The 19,338-nt window shown below is 37.0% G+C and overlaps 1 protein-coding gene across 1 annotated transcript in view; it reads left to right on the top strand.

Moving 5' to 3' along the window:
- Nucleotides 1–19,338, top strand: part of KCND2 (potassium voltage-gated channel subfamily D member 2) — an 814,746-nt gene that overhangs the window by 704,313 nt on the left and 91,095 nt on the right. Inside the window, exon 4 of the mRNA XM_053716682.1 lies at nucleotides 7,547–7,642. Coding sequence (XP_053572657.1) covers nucleotides 7,547–7,642 — 96 coding nt within the window. The remainder of the gene's footprint in view (nucleotides 1–7,546; nucleotides 7,643–19,338) is intronic.

The raw sequence follows: 19,338 nt of genomic DNA, 5'->3' as shown, positions 1-19,338 counted from the left end.
TATGTTTAAACCCTGTAAAGGTGTTAAAGACAAAATTAAAGGTACATTAGCTAATTAGGAGTGGCAGAGGTACGTAACTGCCAATCAAAATTCTCAGTGGATTTCCTGGACAGTCAGATGAAGGAGGTGACGAGAGGAGGGGTGGCAGATGTACTATTATTGGGGTAGATCATGACACGGATGAGGCTGAGTAGAGTCCGGGTATATTCTGGGTAGAGCCAGGCAGTCCCTGAAAATCAAGACATTTGCCCAAACAGGTGAAGCTGCAAGAAGGACAACCTAACTTCACAGCCTATGACAATCCTCAGAACAGTGATGGTTCTGAGGAACTCCTTATAATTTACAATAAGACCATTTGGCTGCAGTATCTTAATCCATAATTTTTCCAGGGGTTTTTTGCAGAATTTTGTGGCTTTTCAAATTAATCAGCTTTGACCTTGTCAAAAGTTTTGTGGGCGCTTTTTAAAGGCATAATCCTGGCTGTTTACTTTGCAAGCTATTCCTAGTTTAATTACAAAATATGTAGCTCAAATTTTCACATAATTGGTTAAACAAAGTGCCAGAATATATTTTGAAGCATTTTCTTTTAGATGGAACAGATGCAATGTTTTGGCATTATTAAGTGAAAAAAAATCTGTATTCAGACACATTAGGCTGTCATTACCAATAGGGAATCCATTCACCACCAAGTTTTTATTCTTCTTTGGCTACATATATTTTGCTTCAGTGCACAAATCCACTTGAAAAGACATTAAAAATCACCTGCTTCTTGTTTTAATTGGGTTGGAATAGAGTAGAAAATAAAGCCAAAATCACCCTAGCAAAATCTGATGGAATGTAATCCAGATGTAGAAACAAAAATCCAATGAGAAATTTGCCAGTACTGAACACTAGGTGAAGAACGTATTAGCTTAGCAGTTCTTAGCAATGTCATTGGGGTATTGAAATATTATGCAATTATCATTTCTCAATAGTACATTATGGACTCTGTTAGAAAACACAAAATAAATACAGCGTTTTATTATTATAACAAAAATACATAAAAGTGACATGAAACCCAATTTTTTTCTTTCATGATTCAGATAGAGCATGCAACTTTAAATAAATTTCCAATTTACTGCTGTTATCTAATTTGATTCGTTCTCTATTGGTATAATCTGAGTGGGCTCAATGGCAGCAATGCATTACTGAGAGCTAGCTGCTGATTGGTGGCTGTACATATATGCCATTTGTCATTGGCTCACCAGATGTGCTCAGCTAAGTTCCAGTCGTGTATTGCTGCTCCCTTAACAAAGGATTCCAAGAGAATGAAGCAAATTAGATAGTAAAAGTACATTGTAAAGTTGTATTAATTGTATGCTCTCTCTGAATCATGAAACAATTTCCCTTCAAGTCCTGAAAATGTTGTCTATAAAAATAAAATAAAATAAAGAAATAAATGAAAAACACAACACAAGTTTGTGACAGTATTTTAACCTTTGTAGAGAGCATGAGTACATCCAGAGGTCAGAGCTATGTTGACTAAAACCATAATGGATGTCTATAATGAGACTTGAGGATCCCTTTATCTGCTAAATGACATGAGCTGAATCACTGAATGATAGCACATAGAAAGAATGAAAATAGTTTGACTTACTACTTCACAGGCAGTTACTAGACAGGTAGCCTTGGATCAGGGTAATGAATGAATCCTCCCAGTTTCTGCAGAGGCAGCATAAAAAATATATATATTTTTTAGAAGTGTATGGTTAACAGTTCTTAAATGTGCCAGTTATATCCATTTATCACATTTGAAAAAAAGGACCTTATAATGACCCTAGTTCACTGTGAAATATGATATAATACACACCAGATCAGTTTGTACGAATGGGGTTTATTTATTATATAAAGCACATCATTTGGAGTTAAAAAGAGACCTGCTGTGGTTGCTTCCTTTATGAAAACCGCTTATTAATTATAGTTGCAATAAAAACAACTGTTAAGAAAAAATATATAATATACTAAGACAAACCTTGTAATGATTTTGTAAGGTTTTGTTAAAAAAAAAAAGAAAAAAAGAAAGAAATAGAAATAAAAGCTCTAACTTTGAGGCTGAATATATATACTATATCTTAATCCAGAATCTGTTAGTGCTCTACAAATAAATGATAATATTAAAAATACAATGAGAATAAAATATCTCAGGGATGACCAGCTGAGAGCCCTCTGCCCTAGTTATTGTAGCCCCAGGAAAAAGCAGAGCTAAAATGTGTACATTGTTAGGAAATATATATGTATTATTTGTGTTTCTCATAGCCATATATGTATACCCAACCCTTAAAGGGACATTAAACCCACATTTTTTCTTTCATGGTTTAGAAAGGGCATGCAATGTTAAACAACTTTCTAATTTACTTCTATTGTCTAATTTGCTTCATTCTCTTGATATTCTTTGCTGAAAAGCATATCTAGATAGGCTCAGAAGCTGTTGATTGGTGGCTGCACATTGATGCCTTATGTGATTGGCTCACCCATATGCATTGCTATTTCTTAAACAAAGGATATCTAAAGAATGAAGGAAATTAGACAATAGAAGTAAATTGGAATGTTGTTTAAAATGTTATTCTTTATCTGAATAATGAAAGAAAAAATGTAAGTTTAATGTCCCTTTAAGGCTTCTTAAATAATTATCTTGGGCCCCGGTGTGTTAGGAAGTTGGTCATCACTGATATCTCATTGAAATCCCACTGTCCAGGTGCAAGAGGACTATCTCAAATAGCAGTGATAGCAATACTCAAAGACCAAGTAGTTAAATTCTTGGCTCATTGGAAATAGTGGATAAACAGATTTTCATATGCAAACACATTTTGAGTGAACCTCATGAGTGAATATAGGACAAAACAAAATTAATTTAATTTGTTTTGGTGATGAATAATATGCCTGACACTACTTTTTTGTCTATGTTCATGTCTTCTGAGAACTGTTATTATCTCCCTCAAAAAAGTTTTGTACTTTCTTCTAATTCTCATTGGTTGCTAGGCACTTCCTGTTCTCAATGATTGATAGGTACTACCGATAAACATTATTGTTAATGGGATATCAAAAGTGCAAAAATAAAATTTTCTAATATGTTTATTATAGCACTATGGCCTGCATATGACTGTGTATTTAATCCATGCAAAGAGATTAAACACATAGTTAAAGTCAGATCCAAAGCAGCAATGCACTACTGGGAGCTAGCTGGAAATATCTGATAAACTAATTATAAGAGACAAATGTATGTCACCAACAATCACCAGCTAGCTCCCAGTAGTGATTGCTGCTGTTGAGGATGTACAGTACACATGCTTTTCAAAAAAGGATACTAAGAGAACAAAGTAAATTTGATAGTAGAAGTGAAATTAAACATATTGTAAAAATGCATGTTTTATCTGAATCATGAAAGTTTAATTTTGACTTTTCTAATCTTATCCCTTTAAGTACACACCTAATACTAGTATATTAGTTTACATTAAAAAATATATATATTTGTTCAGGCAAAAATTGCTATATGTTTAAATGTACAATGTACATCTATAATGAACAATGTCCCTTTCATAAAAAGCTTTGGTAAGCTAAGCTGTCTAGTCTCACTGCAATCATGTTACTGCTAGTGATGAGTAGTGATGTCGCAAGCCTAAAAATTTGGGTTCGCGAACGGAGAACTCGAACTTCCACAAAAGTTTGCGAACAGGCGAACCGGGTGAACCGCCATAGACTTCAATAGGCAGGCGAATTTTAAAACCCACAGGGACTCTTTCTGGCCACAATAGTGATGGAAAAGTTGTTTCAAGGGCACTAACACCTGGACTGTGGCATGCCGGAGGGGGATCCATGGCAAAACTCCCATGGAAAATTACATAGTTGATGCAGAGTCTGGTTTTAATCCATAAAGGGCATAAATCACCTAACATTCCTAAATTGTTTGGAATAACGTGCTTTAAAACATTAGGTATGATGTTGTATCGATCAGGTAGTATAAGGGTTACGTGTAAGGGTTACGCCCGCTTCACAGTGCGCAGTGTAGGTGATATACCTGCCCTGACCATGCTTTGCAAACCAGGTATCAGTGGTCAGATGGACCCTTGCCCCAACACTGTGTGCCAGACATGCCATTATAGCAGACTTATATGGCTTTGGTGTTGCTTTTTGGTAATTAGAAGGCTGCTAAATGCCACTGCGCACCACACATGGTTTATCCCCAGCAGTGAAGGGGTTAATTAGAGAGCATGTAGGCAGCTTGTAGAGTTAATTTTAGCTTAAGTGTAGTGTAGTAGACAACCCAAAGTATTGATCTAGGCCCATTTTGGTATATTTCATGCCACCATTTCACCGCCAAATGCGATCAAATTTAAAAAAAACTTAATTTTTTTCGCAATTTTAGGTTTCTCACTGAAATTATTTACAAACAGCTTGTGCAATTATGGCACAAATGGTTGTAAATGCTTCTCTAGGATCCCCTTTGTTCAGAAATAGCAGACATATATGACTTTGGCGTTGCTATCTGGTAATTAGAAGGCCGCTAAATGCTGCTGCGCATCATACGTGTATTATGGCTAGCAGTGAAGGGGTTATTTAGGTAGTTTGTAGGGAGCTTGCAGGGTTAATTTTAGCTTTAGTGTAGAGATCAGCCTCCCACCTGACACATCAGACCCCCTGATCCCTCCCAAACAGCTCCCTTCCCTCCCGCACCCCACAATTGTCCCTGCCATCTTAAGTACTGGCAGAAAGTCTGCCAGTACTAAAATAAAAGGTTTTTAAAAAATGTTTATTTTTTTTAGCATATTTACATATGCTGTGGTGAAGCATCCTCCCTTAGCCCCCAACCTCCCTGATCCCCCCAAAACAGCTCTCTAGCCCTCCCCATCTGCCTTATTGGCAGCCATCTTGGGTACTGGCAGCTGTCTGCTATTATTTCACAGTCAAAAAAGTGTTGTTTTTTTTAAATGTACAGTACTGTTACACCAGATATGAGTGGTGGCACTGGGCAAGTGGGCACAGTATACGCTGTGAGCCTGACACACACGCTGGCAGGCAGGCAACTGCAATTAGATTACACAGGAAAAAAAAAAAAGCAGACTGATGTTCTAGCCCTAAAAAGGGCCTTTTGGGGTGCTGTCCTTACAGCAGAGATCAGATGAGTCCTTCAGGACTGTAGTGGACACTGAATACACTAGCCTAGCTATCGATTTCCCTATTAAATAAGCAGCAGCTACACTGTCCCTCCTCTCACTAAGAATGCAGCTTCCAAATGAATCTAAAATGGATGCTGTCCAGGAGGTGGGAGGGTCTGGGAGGGAGGGTCTGCTGCTGATTGGCTGGAATGTGCCTGCTGACTGTGAGGTACAGGGTCAAAGTTTACTCAATGATGAAGAATAGTGGGCGGAACGAACATCGCATATGTTATCCCGCCGAGGTGAACGCAAACATGCTATGTTCGCCGGGAACTATTCACCGGCAAACAATTCGCGACATCACTAGTGATGAGTTGATGTTTAGCAACATTCATTTAAAACCTCAAATTTGTATGTGCAAATTAAAATTTGAATGATATCTGGCTATGATTCTCAAATTTTTTCATTCTAATTAGAAGGTTCACTATTATATGGAAACGAGAGATATATTATATACTTTTCATGAATTAGTGCTTTCCATAAAAGTCTATGAAATGCAGCATTTAAATCTTAAATTTATTTCATGTCAATTACAATATTAATTTTCAGGGTCATAAACTTACATTGAATCAGTGCTTCCAATACAGAAGCAGCATTTAATATCTATTAAAGAAATGCAGTATTTAAATGCTATTCTCTCAGAATTATATTGAAACCATTAATTAAGAGAAGAAAATGGGACAGGAAAATGCTTTTGAAATAGAGAAATTAAAGTTTTTTTGCAGCATTCGATTCAAGTGGAAACATTTAAAATAGTAAGAATAGACTTTGATAAAGATATTAGCTATATTTGTTACATAGATTTATTCAGTACTACAAAACTAAGATCCATGGGACAAAACATTCTACCATTAGAATTTGTATTAACACTCTTTCAAACCTATTTACTGCAACCATTCATTTTCAATACATGTGATCTGACTTACTGACTCTAGATCCCTGCATCCTGTTTTGGCTAAAGGGAGTTAAAGGGACACTGAACCCAAATTTTTTCTTTCGTGATTCATATAGAGCATGCAGTTTTAAGCAACTTTCTAATTTACTCCTATTATCAAATTTTCTTCGTTCTCTTGGTATTTTTATTTGAAAAAGAAGGCATCTAAGCTAAGAAGCCAGCCAATTGTTGGTTCAGAACCTTGGACAGCACTTGTTTATTGGTGCTGTCCAATCAGCAAGGACAACCCAGGTTGTTCACCAAAAATGGGCCGGCATCTAAACTTACATTCTTGCTTTTCAAATAAAGATACCAAGAGAATGAAGACAATTTGATAGTAGGAGTAAATTAGAAAGTTGCTTAAAATTGCATGCTCTATCTGAATCACAAAAGAAACATTTTGGGTTCAGTGTCCCTTTAAGATTAAACAAAGTATACCAAGAAAAAGAGTTTGGCAGTTGAGAAACAGTTGCAGCAAAAAAGATGTTAAAGGGACAGTCTACTTGAACATTTGTATTATTTAAAAAGATAACACTACTATATTTATATTTGTTTTACCCTCTGAGCCTTGTATCTAAGTATCTGTAGACTGCCCCTTATCTCAGTGCTTTTTACATACTTGCATTTTAGCCAATTAGTGATGGTTCATGCATAACTCTGTGGGAGTGAGCACAATGTTATCCATATGGCACACATGAACTAGCTGTGAAAAGCAAATATAATGTACTGAAATAAGAGGCGACCTGCAATGGCTTAGAAACAGGCAGAGATTTAGAGGTTTAGAAGTTATAAAATATATTAATTTTACAATGTTGGTTGTGAATGGATAGTAAAGGTGTTATCTACTTTTTTAAACAATAAAAAATCAAGTATACATTTAGAGTGCTGTAATATGGATTTTAACAGTTTCCAGAGAACATGTAATAAAATGTTATGCTCAATATGTCAACAAGGGAGAGATTAAAGCTAAAGAATGGGTTAAAAAGAGTGCAAATATATTTTGTAAGTTATCGCATTTTGCAGGTCAAAGCCACTGTCAACCACCTTTGTTACACAGTACAATAGCAACATAAGAACATGTATTCTCTTTTTATTACAGAGAAAGCAGAGAAAACATAATAATTATAGTAAACACCAAACATTTTATAATCTATCACAAGGCCACGGCATTGTTATCTGAAAAGCTATGCCCCGTTTATAAAAATATGAGTCAATGCAATTTCAAAATTGCATTGTTGCATTATTTTAAATTGGCTATCAAAAACAGAAATAATATACTTAATACAAAAAACATACATCTAACACAAGGCCACAATACTGCTATCTGGAAAGCTGAGAACAATGTACACAAATATAACAATACTGTTAGTCTGTTTTAAAAGGCCAAATGAAAAAAATAATGTATTTTGTTCGTTCACAGGGTTCTTATGAAGAGGAACAAGCCCTCGTCAACAAAGCCGGATCTACATTTGCAACACAGCACTACCACCTGCTTCATTGTCTGGAGAAAACCACGGTAAGGAAATTGAAACAAATTAGTTTCATGAGTGGTGTAATAAAATGTGGTTTGTATTAGTCTTACATTATGGAAAGTTGTATTGTGGTGATCCATTCTGACTATAAAATATCATTTTTATTGATTTCATTTCTGCATCTAGTTTTCTAATCTTTTTACAACTTCTCAATTTTACACTGTAATCTCCTTTAACTGTGCACATTTTAAAACAGTAAAGATAGTTTTTACATTCAATCAAAACTGAATGAGACGGCAGTATTCTTTCATTCTATTTACCGAGCCGTAGCAAGAAGCGTTTTTTATTAAAAACCTGCACGGTGGCAACCATGTCTTGCACTGCAGGGTCCAAAAGACATTTGGAAGCCATTTTTATGAAATATAAATATAATATTTAGTCACAGAGTAAAATATATTTACAGTTTACAGCATTGCCTTTTTATTTTACAGAATTGCATTATTAAAAAGCAAGGGGGGCACAAAGTCCTTTAGCCAACAGTTATACATGGAATTATAGGCCACACAATTACAGCAGTGACAATATAGTGGCCAATAAATCACTTGGACCACTGTTTTGTGACTGTCACCATGTTTCCATTGCTATTTTGGCCATAATTGTTAGGAGAGTCATTATTGGGGGTTCTACTATTTTCCCACTAATCTATGTCATAGTGGCAGAGTTGTAAACTACTTTTAACGCAATTAATGTCAAAAAGTATGCAAAGCATTGGTTTAAAATTTGCTTTAGCACTTGTTGTGTCATATATGTTGTTATACCTATCCCTAATTTTATTCCTGTACCTTTATTGATGTGAGAGGTGATTTTTGGTACTTCACAATACATTACAGCCATCCATAGCATCTAAGATGTTAACCATAACCGAAGTTCTAACTATTAACCTAGCCCCAAACTTAGCCCATTCTCTATTCAAAATCCCATCCCTAGCCCAATACCACTCTGCTGCCACAAAATGGGTGGTCTACGACACTGATGATCAGCAATGTAATGGGTGAAGAACCTAGTCAATGCTGTCAACATTCCATACACAATATCTTCATTGGATGACATAAATAATAGTTATTCTGCACCCAAATAAATTGTACAGATGTTATTGGTATTAAAATAATAAAATGCTGAGTTAAACCTGTGATCCTGTAGAATAAAGTAATTTAACAACTAAGCTGGTGATCATATTTGAAAGAGATCTGAACATTTGTTGTATCTAACATATTAAAGAATGACAGTTATCAAGTTGGAATTATTAATGCTAAACAGATAGTTTTCCTTATAAAACATCACAGATAAATATATTTGACTCTTTTTTTTACTTCCAATTCATGCTTTTTAATCAGTTCATGCTTTTTACTCAGTTCATGCTTTTTGCGTTTAAACTGTTGTATTTAATCAGATGATTTAATGATAACACGTGTGGATTTCTAGAGGTAAAATACATTTATGTTTTCTCTTTTTCATCTAAATAATCTAGATTCAACATTTTGTTTTATTATGATACTTTTGATGTAGGGGTTATCTCACCTTTTGGATGATCCTAAGTTATCAGTAAGTTCCTCACTAACTATTAACCATTTAATATTTCCATCTGATTTTTAAAGAGAAAATCAAACTTTTTATGCTGATTTCAGTAAATTAATCAATATATCTTTCAACTATAAAAATGACTAATTAATTAGAATAAATTATTTGTACCTGAACTATTAAGAAAACTGCCTGTATCTTCAAATCAGACAATGTAGTGTGTGTAGATATATTAATATTTGTGTTTAAATGATAATTCTTTTGCAGATTAATATGCAGGGGTTGACAAATTGTATAAGACACTAACGGCTAGATTTGGAGTTTGGCGGTAAAAGGGCTGTTAAAGCTCCGCGGGTTTTTTTCTGGCCGCACCATAAATTTAACTCTGGTATCGAGAGTTCAAACAAATGCTGCGTTATGCTCCAAAAAAGGAGCGTAGAGCATATTTACCGCAAATGCAACTCTCGATACCAAAGTTGCTTACGGACGCGGCCGGCCTCAAAAACGTGCTCGTGCACGATTCTCCCATAGGAAACAATGGGGCTGTTTGAGCTGAAAAAAAACCTAACACCTGCAAAAAAGCAGCGTTCAGCTCCTAACGCAGCCCCATTGTTTGCTATGGGGAAACACTTCCTACGTCTGCACCTAACACTCTAACATGTACCCCGAGTCTAAGCACCCCTAACCTTACACTTATTAACCCCTAATCTGCCGCCCCCGCTATCGCTGACCCCTGCATTACACTTTTAACCCCTAATCTGCCGCTCCGTAAACCGCCGCCACCTACGTTATACTTATGTACCCCTAATCTGCTGCCCCTAACCCCGCCGACCCCTATATTATATTTATTAACCCCTAACTTGCCCCCCACAACGTCGCCGCAAGCTACTTAAAATAATTAACCCCTAATCTTCCGACTGCAAATCGCCGCCACCTACGTTATCCCTATGTACCCCTAATCTGCTGCCCCTAACATCGCCGACCCCTATGTTATATTTATTAACCCCTAATCTGCCCCCCACAACGTCGCCGACACCTACCTACACTTATTAACCCCTAATCTGCCGAGCGGACCTGAGCGCTACTATAATAAAGTTATTAACCCCTAATCCGCCTCACTAACCCTATCATAAATAGTATTAACCCCTAATCTGCCCTCCCTAACATCGCCGACACCTACCTTCAATTATTAACCCCTAATCTGCCGACCGGAGCTCACCGCTATTCTAATAAATGTATTAACCCCTAAAGCTAAGTCTAACCCTAACACTAACACCCCCCTAAGTTAAATATAATTTTTATCTAACGAAATAAATTAACTCTTATTAAATAAATGATTCCTATTTAAAGCTAAATACTTACCTGTAAAATAAATCCTAATATAGCTACAATATAAATTACATTTATATTATAGCTATTTTAGGATTAATATTTATTTTACAGGTAACTTTGTATTTATTTTAACCAGGTACAATAGCTATTAAATAGTTAAGAACTATTTAATAGTTACCTAGTTAAAATAATTACAAATTTACCTGTAAAATAAATCCTAACCTAAGATATAATTAAACCTAACACTACCCTATCAATAAAATAATTAAATAAACTACCTACAATTACCTACAATTAACCTAACACTACACTATCAATAAATTAATTAAACACAATTGCTACAAATAAATACAATTAAATAAACTATCTAAAGTACAAAAAATAAAAAAGAACTAAGTTACAGAAAATAAAAAAATATTTACAAACATAAGAAAAATATTACAACAATTTTAAACTAATTACACCTACTCTAAGCCCCCTAATAAAATAACAAAGACCCCCAAAATAAAAAATTCCCTACCCTATTCTAAAATACAAAAATTACAAGCTCTTTTACCTTACCAGCCCTGAACAGGGCCCTTTGCGGGGCATGCCCCAAAGAATTTCAGCTCTTTTGCATGTAAAAAAAAACATACAATACCCCCCCCCCCAACATTACAACCCACCACCCACATACCCCTAATCTAACCCAAACCCCCTTAAATAAACCTAACACTAATCCCCTGAAGATCTTCCTACCTTGTCTTCACCATCCAGGTATCACCGATCCGTCCTGGCTCCAAGATCTTCATCCAACCCAAGCGGGGGTTGGCGATCCATAATCCGGTGCTCCAAAGTCTTCCTCCTATCCGGCAAGAAGAGGACATCCGGACCGGCAAACATCTTCTCCAAGCGGCATCTTCTATGTTCTTCCATCCGATGACGACCGGCTCCATCTTGAAGACCTCCAGCGCGGATCCATCCTCTTCTTCCGACGACTAGACGACGAATGACGGTTCCTTTAAGGGACGTCATCCAAGATGGCGTCCCTCGAATTCCGATTGGCTGATAGGATTCTATCAGCCAATCGGAATTAAGGTAGGAATTTTCTGATTGGCTGATGGAATCAGCCAATCAGAATCAAGTTCAATCCGATTGGCTGATCCAATCAGCCAATCAGATTGAGCTCGCATTCTATTGGCTGATCGGAACAGCCAATAGAATGCGAGCTCAATCTGATTGGCTGATTGGATCAGCCAATCGGATTGAACTTGATTCTGATTGGCTGATTCCATCAGCCAATCAGAAAATTCCTACCTTAATTCCGATTGGCTGATAGAATCCTATCATCCAATCGGAATTCGAGGGACGCCATCTTGGATGACGTCCCTTAAAGGAACCGTCATTCGTCGTCTAGTCGTCGGAAGAAGAGGATGGATCCGCGCTGGAGGTCTTCAAGATGGAGCCGGTCGTCATCGGATGGAAGAACATAGAAGATGCCGCTGGGAGAAGATGTTTGCCGGTCCGGATGTCCTCTTCTTGCCGGATAGGAGGAAGACTTTGGAGCACCGGATTATGGATCGCCAACCCCCGCTTGGGTTGGATGAAGATCTTGGAGCCAGGACGGATCGGTGATACCTGGATGGTGAAGACAAGGTAGGAAGATCTTCAGGGGCTTAGTGTTAGGTTTATTTAAGGGGGTTTGGGTTAGATTAGGGGTATGTGGGTGGTGGGTTGTAATGTTGGGGGGGGGGTATTGTATGTTTTTTTTTACATGCAAAAGAGCTGAAATTCTTTGGGGCATGCCCCGCAAAGGGCCCTGTTCAGGGCTGGTAAGGTAAAAGAGCTTGTAATTTTTGTATTTTAGAATAGGGTAGGGAATTTTTTATTTTGGGGGTCTTTGTTATTTTATTAGGGGGCTTAGAGTAGGTGTAATTAGTTTAAAATTGTTGTAATATTTTTCTTATGTTTGTAAATATTTTTTTATTTTCTGTAACTTAGTTCTTTTTTATTTTTTGTACTTTAGATAGTTTATTTAATTGTATTTATTTGTAGCAATTGTGTTTAATTAATTTATTGATAGTGTAGTGTTAGGTTAATTGTAGGTAATTGTAGGTAGTTTATTTAATTATTTTATTGATAGGGTAGTGTTAGGTTTAATTATATCTTAGGTTAGGATTTATTTTACAGGTAAATTTGTAATTATTTTAACTAGGTAACTATTAAATAGTTCTTAACTATTTAATAGCTATTGTACCTGGTTAAAATAAATACAAAGTTACCTGTAAAATAAATATTAATCCTAAAATAGCTATAATATAAATGTAATTTATATTGTAGCTATATTAGGATTTATTTTACAGGTAAGTATTTAGCTTTAAATAGGAATCATTTATTTAATAAGAGTTAATTTATTTCGTTAGATAAAAATTATATTTAACTTAGGGGGGTGTTAGTGTTAGGGTTAGACTTAGCTTTAGGGGTTAATACATTTATTAGAATAGCGGTGAGCTCCGGTCGGCAGATTAGGGGTTAATAATTGAAGGTAGGTGTCGGCGATGTTAGGGAGGGCAGATTAGGGGTTAATACTATTTATGATAGGGTTAGTGAGGCGGATTAGGGGTTAATAACTTTATTATAGTAGCGCTCAGGTCCGCTCGGCAGATTAGGGGTTAATAAGTGTAGGTAGGTGTCGGCGACGTTGTGGGGGGCAGATTAGGGGTTAATAAATATAACATAGGGGTCGGCGATGTTAGGGGCAGCAGATTAGGGGTACATAGGGATAACGTAGGTGGCGGCGATTTGCGGTCGGAAGATTAGGGGTTAATTATTTTAAGTAGCTTGCGGCGACGTTGTGGGGGGCAAGTTAGGGGTTAATAAATATAATATAGGGGTCGGCGGGGTTAGGGGCAGCAGATTAGGGGTACATAAGTATAACGTAGGTGGCGGTCGGCAGATTAGGGGTTAAAAATTTTAATCGAGTGGCGGCGATGTGGGGGGACCTCGGTTTAGGGGTACATAGGTAGTTTATGGGTGTTAGTGTACTTTAGGGTACAGTAGTTAAGAGCTTTATAAACCGGCGTTAGCCAGAAAGCTCTTAACTCCTGCTTTTTTCAGGCGGCTGGAATCTTGTCGTTAGAGCTCTAACGCTCACTGCCGAAACGACTCTAAATACCAGCGTTAGAAAGATCCCATTGAAAAGATAGGCTACGCAAATGGCGTAGGGGGATCTGCGGTATGGAAAAGTCGCGGCTGAAAAGTGAGCGTTAGACCCTTTAATCACTGACTCCAAATACCAGCGGGCGGCCAAAACCAGCGTTAGGAGCCTCTAACGCTGGTTTTGACGGCTACCGCCGAACTCTAAATCTAGGCCTTAGAAGGCAGCTGGAATTATCTAAACATTTAGAAGACAAATGAATCATTTTAAGAGCCATGGCAACAGATTATGGCAAATAATTCTGTAATTTAAAGCGTTCACAGTAAAATCCTGCTTTTTATATGACAAGATTACAACTAAAACTATACAATCAGCATAAAATTGTAATTAAATAAGTACACAACTATAAATTAGAAAGTTGCTTAAAATTTCATGCTCTCATGATTTAGATAGAGCATGCAATTTCAAGCAACTTTCATATTTACTTGTGTTACCACATTTGCTTTGTTCTCTTGGTATCTTTTATTGAAGAGGAAAACTAAGTATGCTCATAAGAGATCAGAGTGTGCACGTGTCTTCAGTACTCTATGGCAGCAGTGTTTTGCAACATTTTTGTAGCTTTGTTATACTGTTTGCTGCAAAACACTGCTGCCATAGAGTACTAAAGATATGTGCACACTCCTGAGCTCTTATGAGCCTACCAAGTTTTACTCTTCAATAAAAGATACCAAGAAAACAAAGCATATTTGGTAACAGAAGTAAATTGGAATGTTGTTTAAAATTGCATGCTCTATCCGAATCAGTGAGTTTAATTTGAATTTTACTGTCTCCTTAAAATATAGGTTCTGCCTTTTTGACTGATGTTCTCATGAAAACTAGTTTTCTTTCATGTAATTGGCAAGAGTCCATGAGCTAGTGATGTATGGGATATACAATCCTACTAGGAGGGGCAAAGTTTCCCAAACCTCAAAATGCCTATACCCCTCACCATACCCACAATTCAGTTTTACAAACTTTCGGCTAGATTACGAGTTTTGCGTTATAGTGAAAAAGCAGCGTTATCAGGTTATAACACTGCTTTTTCACTACCGCTGGTATCACGAGTCTTGCAGATTTAGGGGCACTGCACACTTTTTTGGCCTTACCGAAAATCAACTTACGCAAATTGTGTATAGTCTTTTTTTCAATGGGATTGTAATAGCGCCGGTATTACAAGCTTGTCCTGGGAGGCCAAAAAGTGAGCTGTACACCCTATCCCGTCAAGATTCGTAACACATTCTAAAGTCAGTAGTTATGAGTTTTACACTACAAAGCCGTAGCATAAAACTCATAACTAAAGTGCTAAAAATACACTAACACCCATAAACTACCTATTAACCCCTAAACCGAGGCCCTCCGGCATCGCAAACACTAAAATAAAATTAACCCCTAATCTGCCACTCCGAACATTGCCACCACTATAATAAACATATTAACCCCTAAACCGCTGCATCTCAAACACTAGTTAAATAATATTAACCCCTAATCTGCTGTCCCTAACATCGCCTCCACCTATCTACATTTATTAATCCCTAATCTGCCGCCCCCAACGTTGCCGCCACTATACTAAAGTTATTAACCTCTAACCCTAAGTCTAATCCTATCCCTAACCCCCCTAACTAAAATATAATTAAAATAAATCTAAATAAAACGTACTATTAATAACTAAATAATTCCTATTTAAAACTAAATACTTACCTGTAAAATAAACCCTAAGCTAGCTACAATATAACTAATAGTTACATTGTATCTAGCTTAGGGTTTATTTTTATTTTACATGCAAGTTTGTATTTATTTTACCTAGGTAGAATAGTTACTAAAATAGTTATTAACTATTTACTAACTACCTAGCTAAAATAAATACAAATGTACCTGTAAAATAAAACCTTACCTGCCTTACAATAAAACCTAACCCTACAATTAAATAAATTCCCTAAATTAAATACAATTAACTCAATTCAATACAAAAAAAACACTAAATTACAAAAAATAAAAAACAAATTACAAGATCTTTAAACTAATTACACCTAATCTAATAGCCCTATCAAAATAAAAAAGCCCACCCAAAATAAAAAAAAACCTTAGCCTAAACTAAACTAACAATAACCCTTAAAAGGGCCTTTTGCGGGGCATTGCCCCAAAGAAATCAGCTCTTTTACCTTTTAAAAAAAATACAAACAACCCCCAACAGTAAAACCCACCACCCACACAACCAACCCCCCCAAATAAAATCCTAATTAAAAAAAAACTAATATCCCCATTGCCCTTAAAAGGGAATTTAGCTCTATTGCAGCCCAAACCCCGAATTTAAAAATAAAAACCACCCAATACACCGTTAAAAAATCCTAACACTAACCCCCGAAGATCCACTTACAGTTTTGAAGAGCCGACATCCATCCTCAACGAAGCCGGGAGAAATCTTCATCCAAGCGGCAAGAAGTCCTCAACAAAGCCAGCAGAAGTGGTCCTCCAGAGGGGCAGAAGTCTTCATCCAGGAGCATATCTTCTATCCTCATCCTTCCGATGCAGAGCGACTCCATCTTCAAGACATCCGGCACAGAGCATCCTCTTCAATCGAAGGCTTCTTCTACAATGAAGGTTCCTTTAAATGACGTCATCCAAGATGGCGTCCCTTAGATTCCGATTGGCTGATAGAATACTAGGGGGGTTAGGGTTAGGGATAGACTTAGGGTTAGGGGTTAATAACTTTAATAAAGTGGCAGCGATGTTGGGGGCTGCAGATTAGGGGTTAATTAATGTAGGTAGGTGGCGGCGATGTTAAGGGTGGCAGACTAGAGGTTAATAATATTTAACTAGTGTTTGCGATGCGGAAGTGCGGCAGTTTAGGGGTTAATATGTTTATTATAGTGGCGGCAATGTCCAGAGCAACAGATTAGGGGTTAATAAATATAATGTAGGTGTCGGCGATGTCGGGGGCAGCAGATTAGGGGTTAATAAGTGTAAGATTAGGGGTGTTTAGACTCAGGGTTCATGTTAGGGTGTTAGGTGTAATCAATGGGGCTGCATTACTGAGCTTTATGCTGCTTTATTGCAGGTGTTAGACTTTTTCTCAGCCGGCTCTCCCCATTGATGTCTATGGTGAAATCGTGCACAAGCAAATACAACCAGCTCACCACTGACTTAAGCAGCGCTGCTATTGGAGTGCAGTATGGAGCTCAATTTTGCTCTACGCTCACTTCTTGTCTTTTAACGCCGGGTTTATGAAAACCTGTAATACCAGCGCTGTATGAAAGTGAGCAGTGAGAAAAACGTGCAAATTAGTACCGCACCCCTCATAACGCAAAACTCGTAATCTGGCCGTTTGCCTCTTATGGAGGTGGTGAAGTAAGTTTGTGCTTGATTTTTATGATTTCTTCTATGATAAGCACTTCTAAGCATTCTGAAGCCCAATTCCTCTCAGAGTACAGTGTTTGAAGAGAGTATCGCCTGTTTGATTTTATGGTTTTCCTTGCGGGAAATCTTTTCAAGGGTTCTCTGTTATCAGTCGTAGGGATTCATCTCCTACCTCCCTTTTCAGATCAACGATATACTCTTATATACCATTACCTCTGCTGATAGCTTTCAGTACTGGTTTGGCTATCTGCTTTATGTGGATGGGTGTCTTTCGGTAAGTATGTATCATTATTTTAAGACACTCTCAGCTATGGTTTTGCACTTTATGTATTAATGTAAAGTTTTAAATATATGTATTTTACTTATGTTTGCCATGAGTCAGGTCTATGTGTATTTCCCTTTGCAGTCCAGCAGTTTCATTATGGGAATCATGTTTAGGAAGATTGTCTTACCTGGGGTATAGTCTTTTTTCAATTTGACTTGTTTTTTCTTGGAAAACTTGCGGGAAAATTAAGCTCATGATGCAAGTTCGTAATTTCCTGCCTCATGATGCAAGTTCCTAATTTATTGCGTCTTAGTTGATGCTAGGTTGTTTGGCGCAAAATTGTGTTATGACGCGAGTAGCGTCATTTTTGGATGTTTGTTGGCACCAAAAAATTTCTCAACTTCCTTTTGTGTTGTGTGCCATACTTGGCGCCAAAAAAAAATTGTTTTATTTTGCCTCACTTCCTATATGCTCCTTGCCTTCTTTATGCTTAGAGGGCTATGTTATTTGCATTTTTTCCCATTCCTGAAACTGCTATATGTGGAAATAAGATATTTCTGTTTAATGTTATTTTTCTTTTTTTACATTTTACAAGATGTCTCAATCTGATCCTGTCTCAGAAACTGCTGCAGGAACCGTGCTGCCTAAACACAGCTCTACCAAAGCTAAGTGTATCTGTTGTAGGCTAGTGGAGATTATATCTCCAGCTGTAGTATGTAACAGTTGTTATGATAAGCTTTTGAATGCAGATAAGGTTTCTATTAGTGCTAGTACAGTATCTGCTATTCCTTCAAAATCTAAAGTACATGATATCCCTGTTGATAAAAAAAATTATATTGCTGATGCGATACAGAAGGCTATGGCTGCTATACCGCCTTCAAATAAACGTAAGAGGTCTTTTAAAACTTCTCATAATACTGATGAAATTTGTAATGACCGACAACATACTGATATATCCTCCTCTGATGAGGATCTCTCTGGTTCAGAGGATCCTACTTCAGACATTGACACTGATAAATCATCTTATCTTTTTAAGATTGAATATATTCGTTCTTTGTTTAAATAAGTGTTAATAACTTTGGATATTGAGGAGTCTGGTCCTCTTGATAATAAATCCAGTAAACATTTAAATTCTGTCTATAAACCTCCTGTGACTACTCCTGAGGTTTTTTCTGTTCCTGATGCTATTTCTGATGTGATTGCTAAGGAATGGACTAAGCCTGGTACTTCTTTTGTTCCTTCTTAAAGGTTTAAAAAGTTGTATCCTTTGCCAGTGGCCTTTGTATGCCTTTGCCAGTGGTTGATGGGGCTATTTCTACTCTTGCTAAGCGTACTACTATTCCTATGGAAGATAGTACTTCTTTTAAGGATCCTTTAGATAGGAAAATTGAATCTTATCTAAGGAAAGCTTATTTGCATTCTGGCTATATGCTCAGACCTGCCATTTCTATGGCTGATATTGCGGCTGCATCAACTTTTTGGTTGGATAGCTTAGCACAACGGAAAAAAGACTCTGATTTGCATAGCATTGTTCGTTTGCTTCAACATGCTAATTATTTTTTCTGTGATGCTATTTTTGATATCATCAAGATAAATGTTAAATCTATGTCTTTAGCTATTTTAGCTAGAAGAGCTTTATGGCTCAAATCATGGAATGCTGACATGGTATCTAAATCTAGGTTACTATCTCTTTCATTCCAGGGTAATAATTTGTTTGGTTCTCAGTTGGATTCAACTATTTCCACTATTACTGGGGGGAAGGGAGTTTTTTCCTCAAGATAAAAAGTCTAAAGGCAAATCTAGAGCTTCTAATCAGTTCCGTTCCTTTTGACAGAATAGAGAACAGACAACCACTCCTTCCCCTAAGGACTCTAGCTCCAATTGGAAGCCTTCATCGAGTTGGAATAAATGGAAACCTTACAAGAAACCAAAGCCAGGCCCCAAGACTGCATGAAGGTGTGGCCCTCGATCGAGTTTTACTGGTGGGGGCAGACAGATTGAAATTATTTCAAGATGTTTGGGCAGGTTCCATTCAG

This window comes from Bombina bombina, chromosome 6 (genome assembly GCF_027579735.1).
Source record: "Bombina bombina isolate aBomBom1 chromosome 6, aBomBom1.pri, whole genome shotgun sequence".
Classification (NCBI taxonomy): Eukaryota; Metazoa; Chordata; class Amphibia; order Anura; family Bombinatoridae; genus Bombina; species Bombina bombina.
Note: the sequence above shows the minus strand (reverse complement) of the source record. Positions and strands in the feature narration are given on the sequence as shown.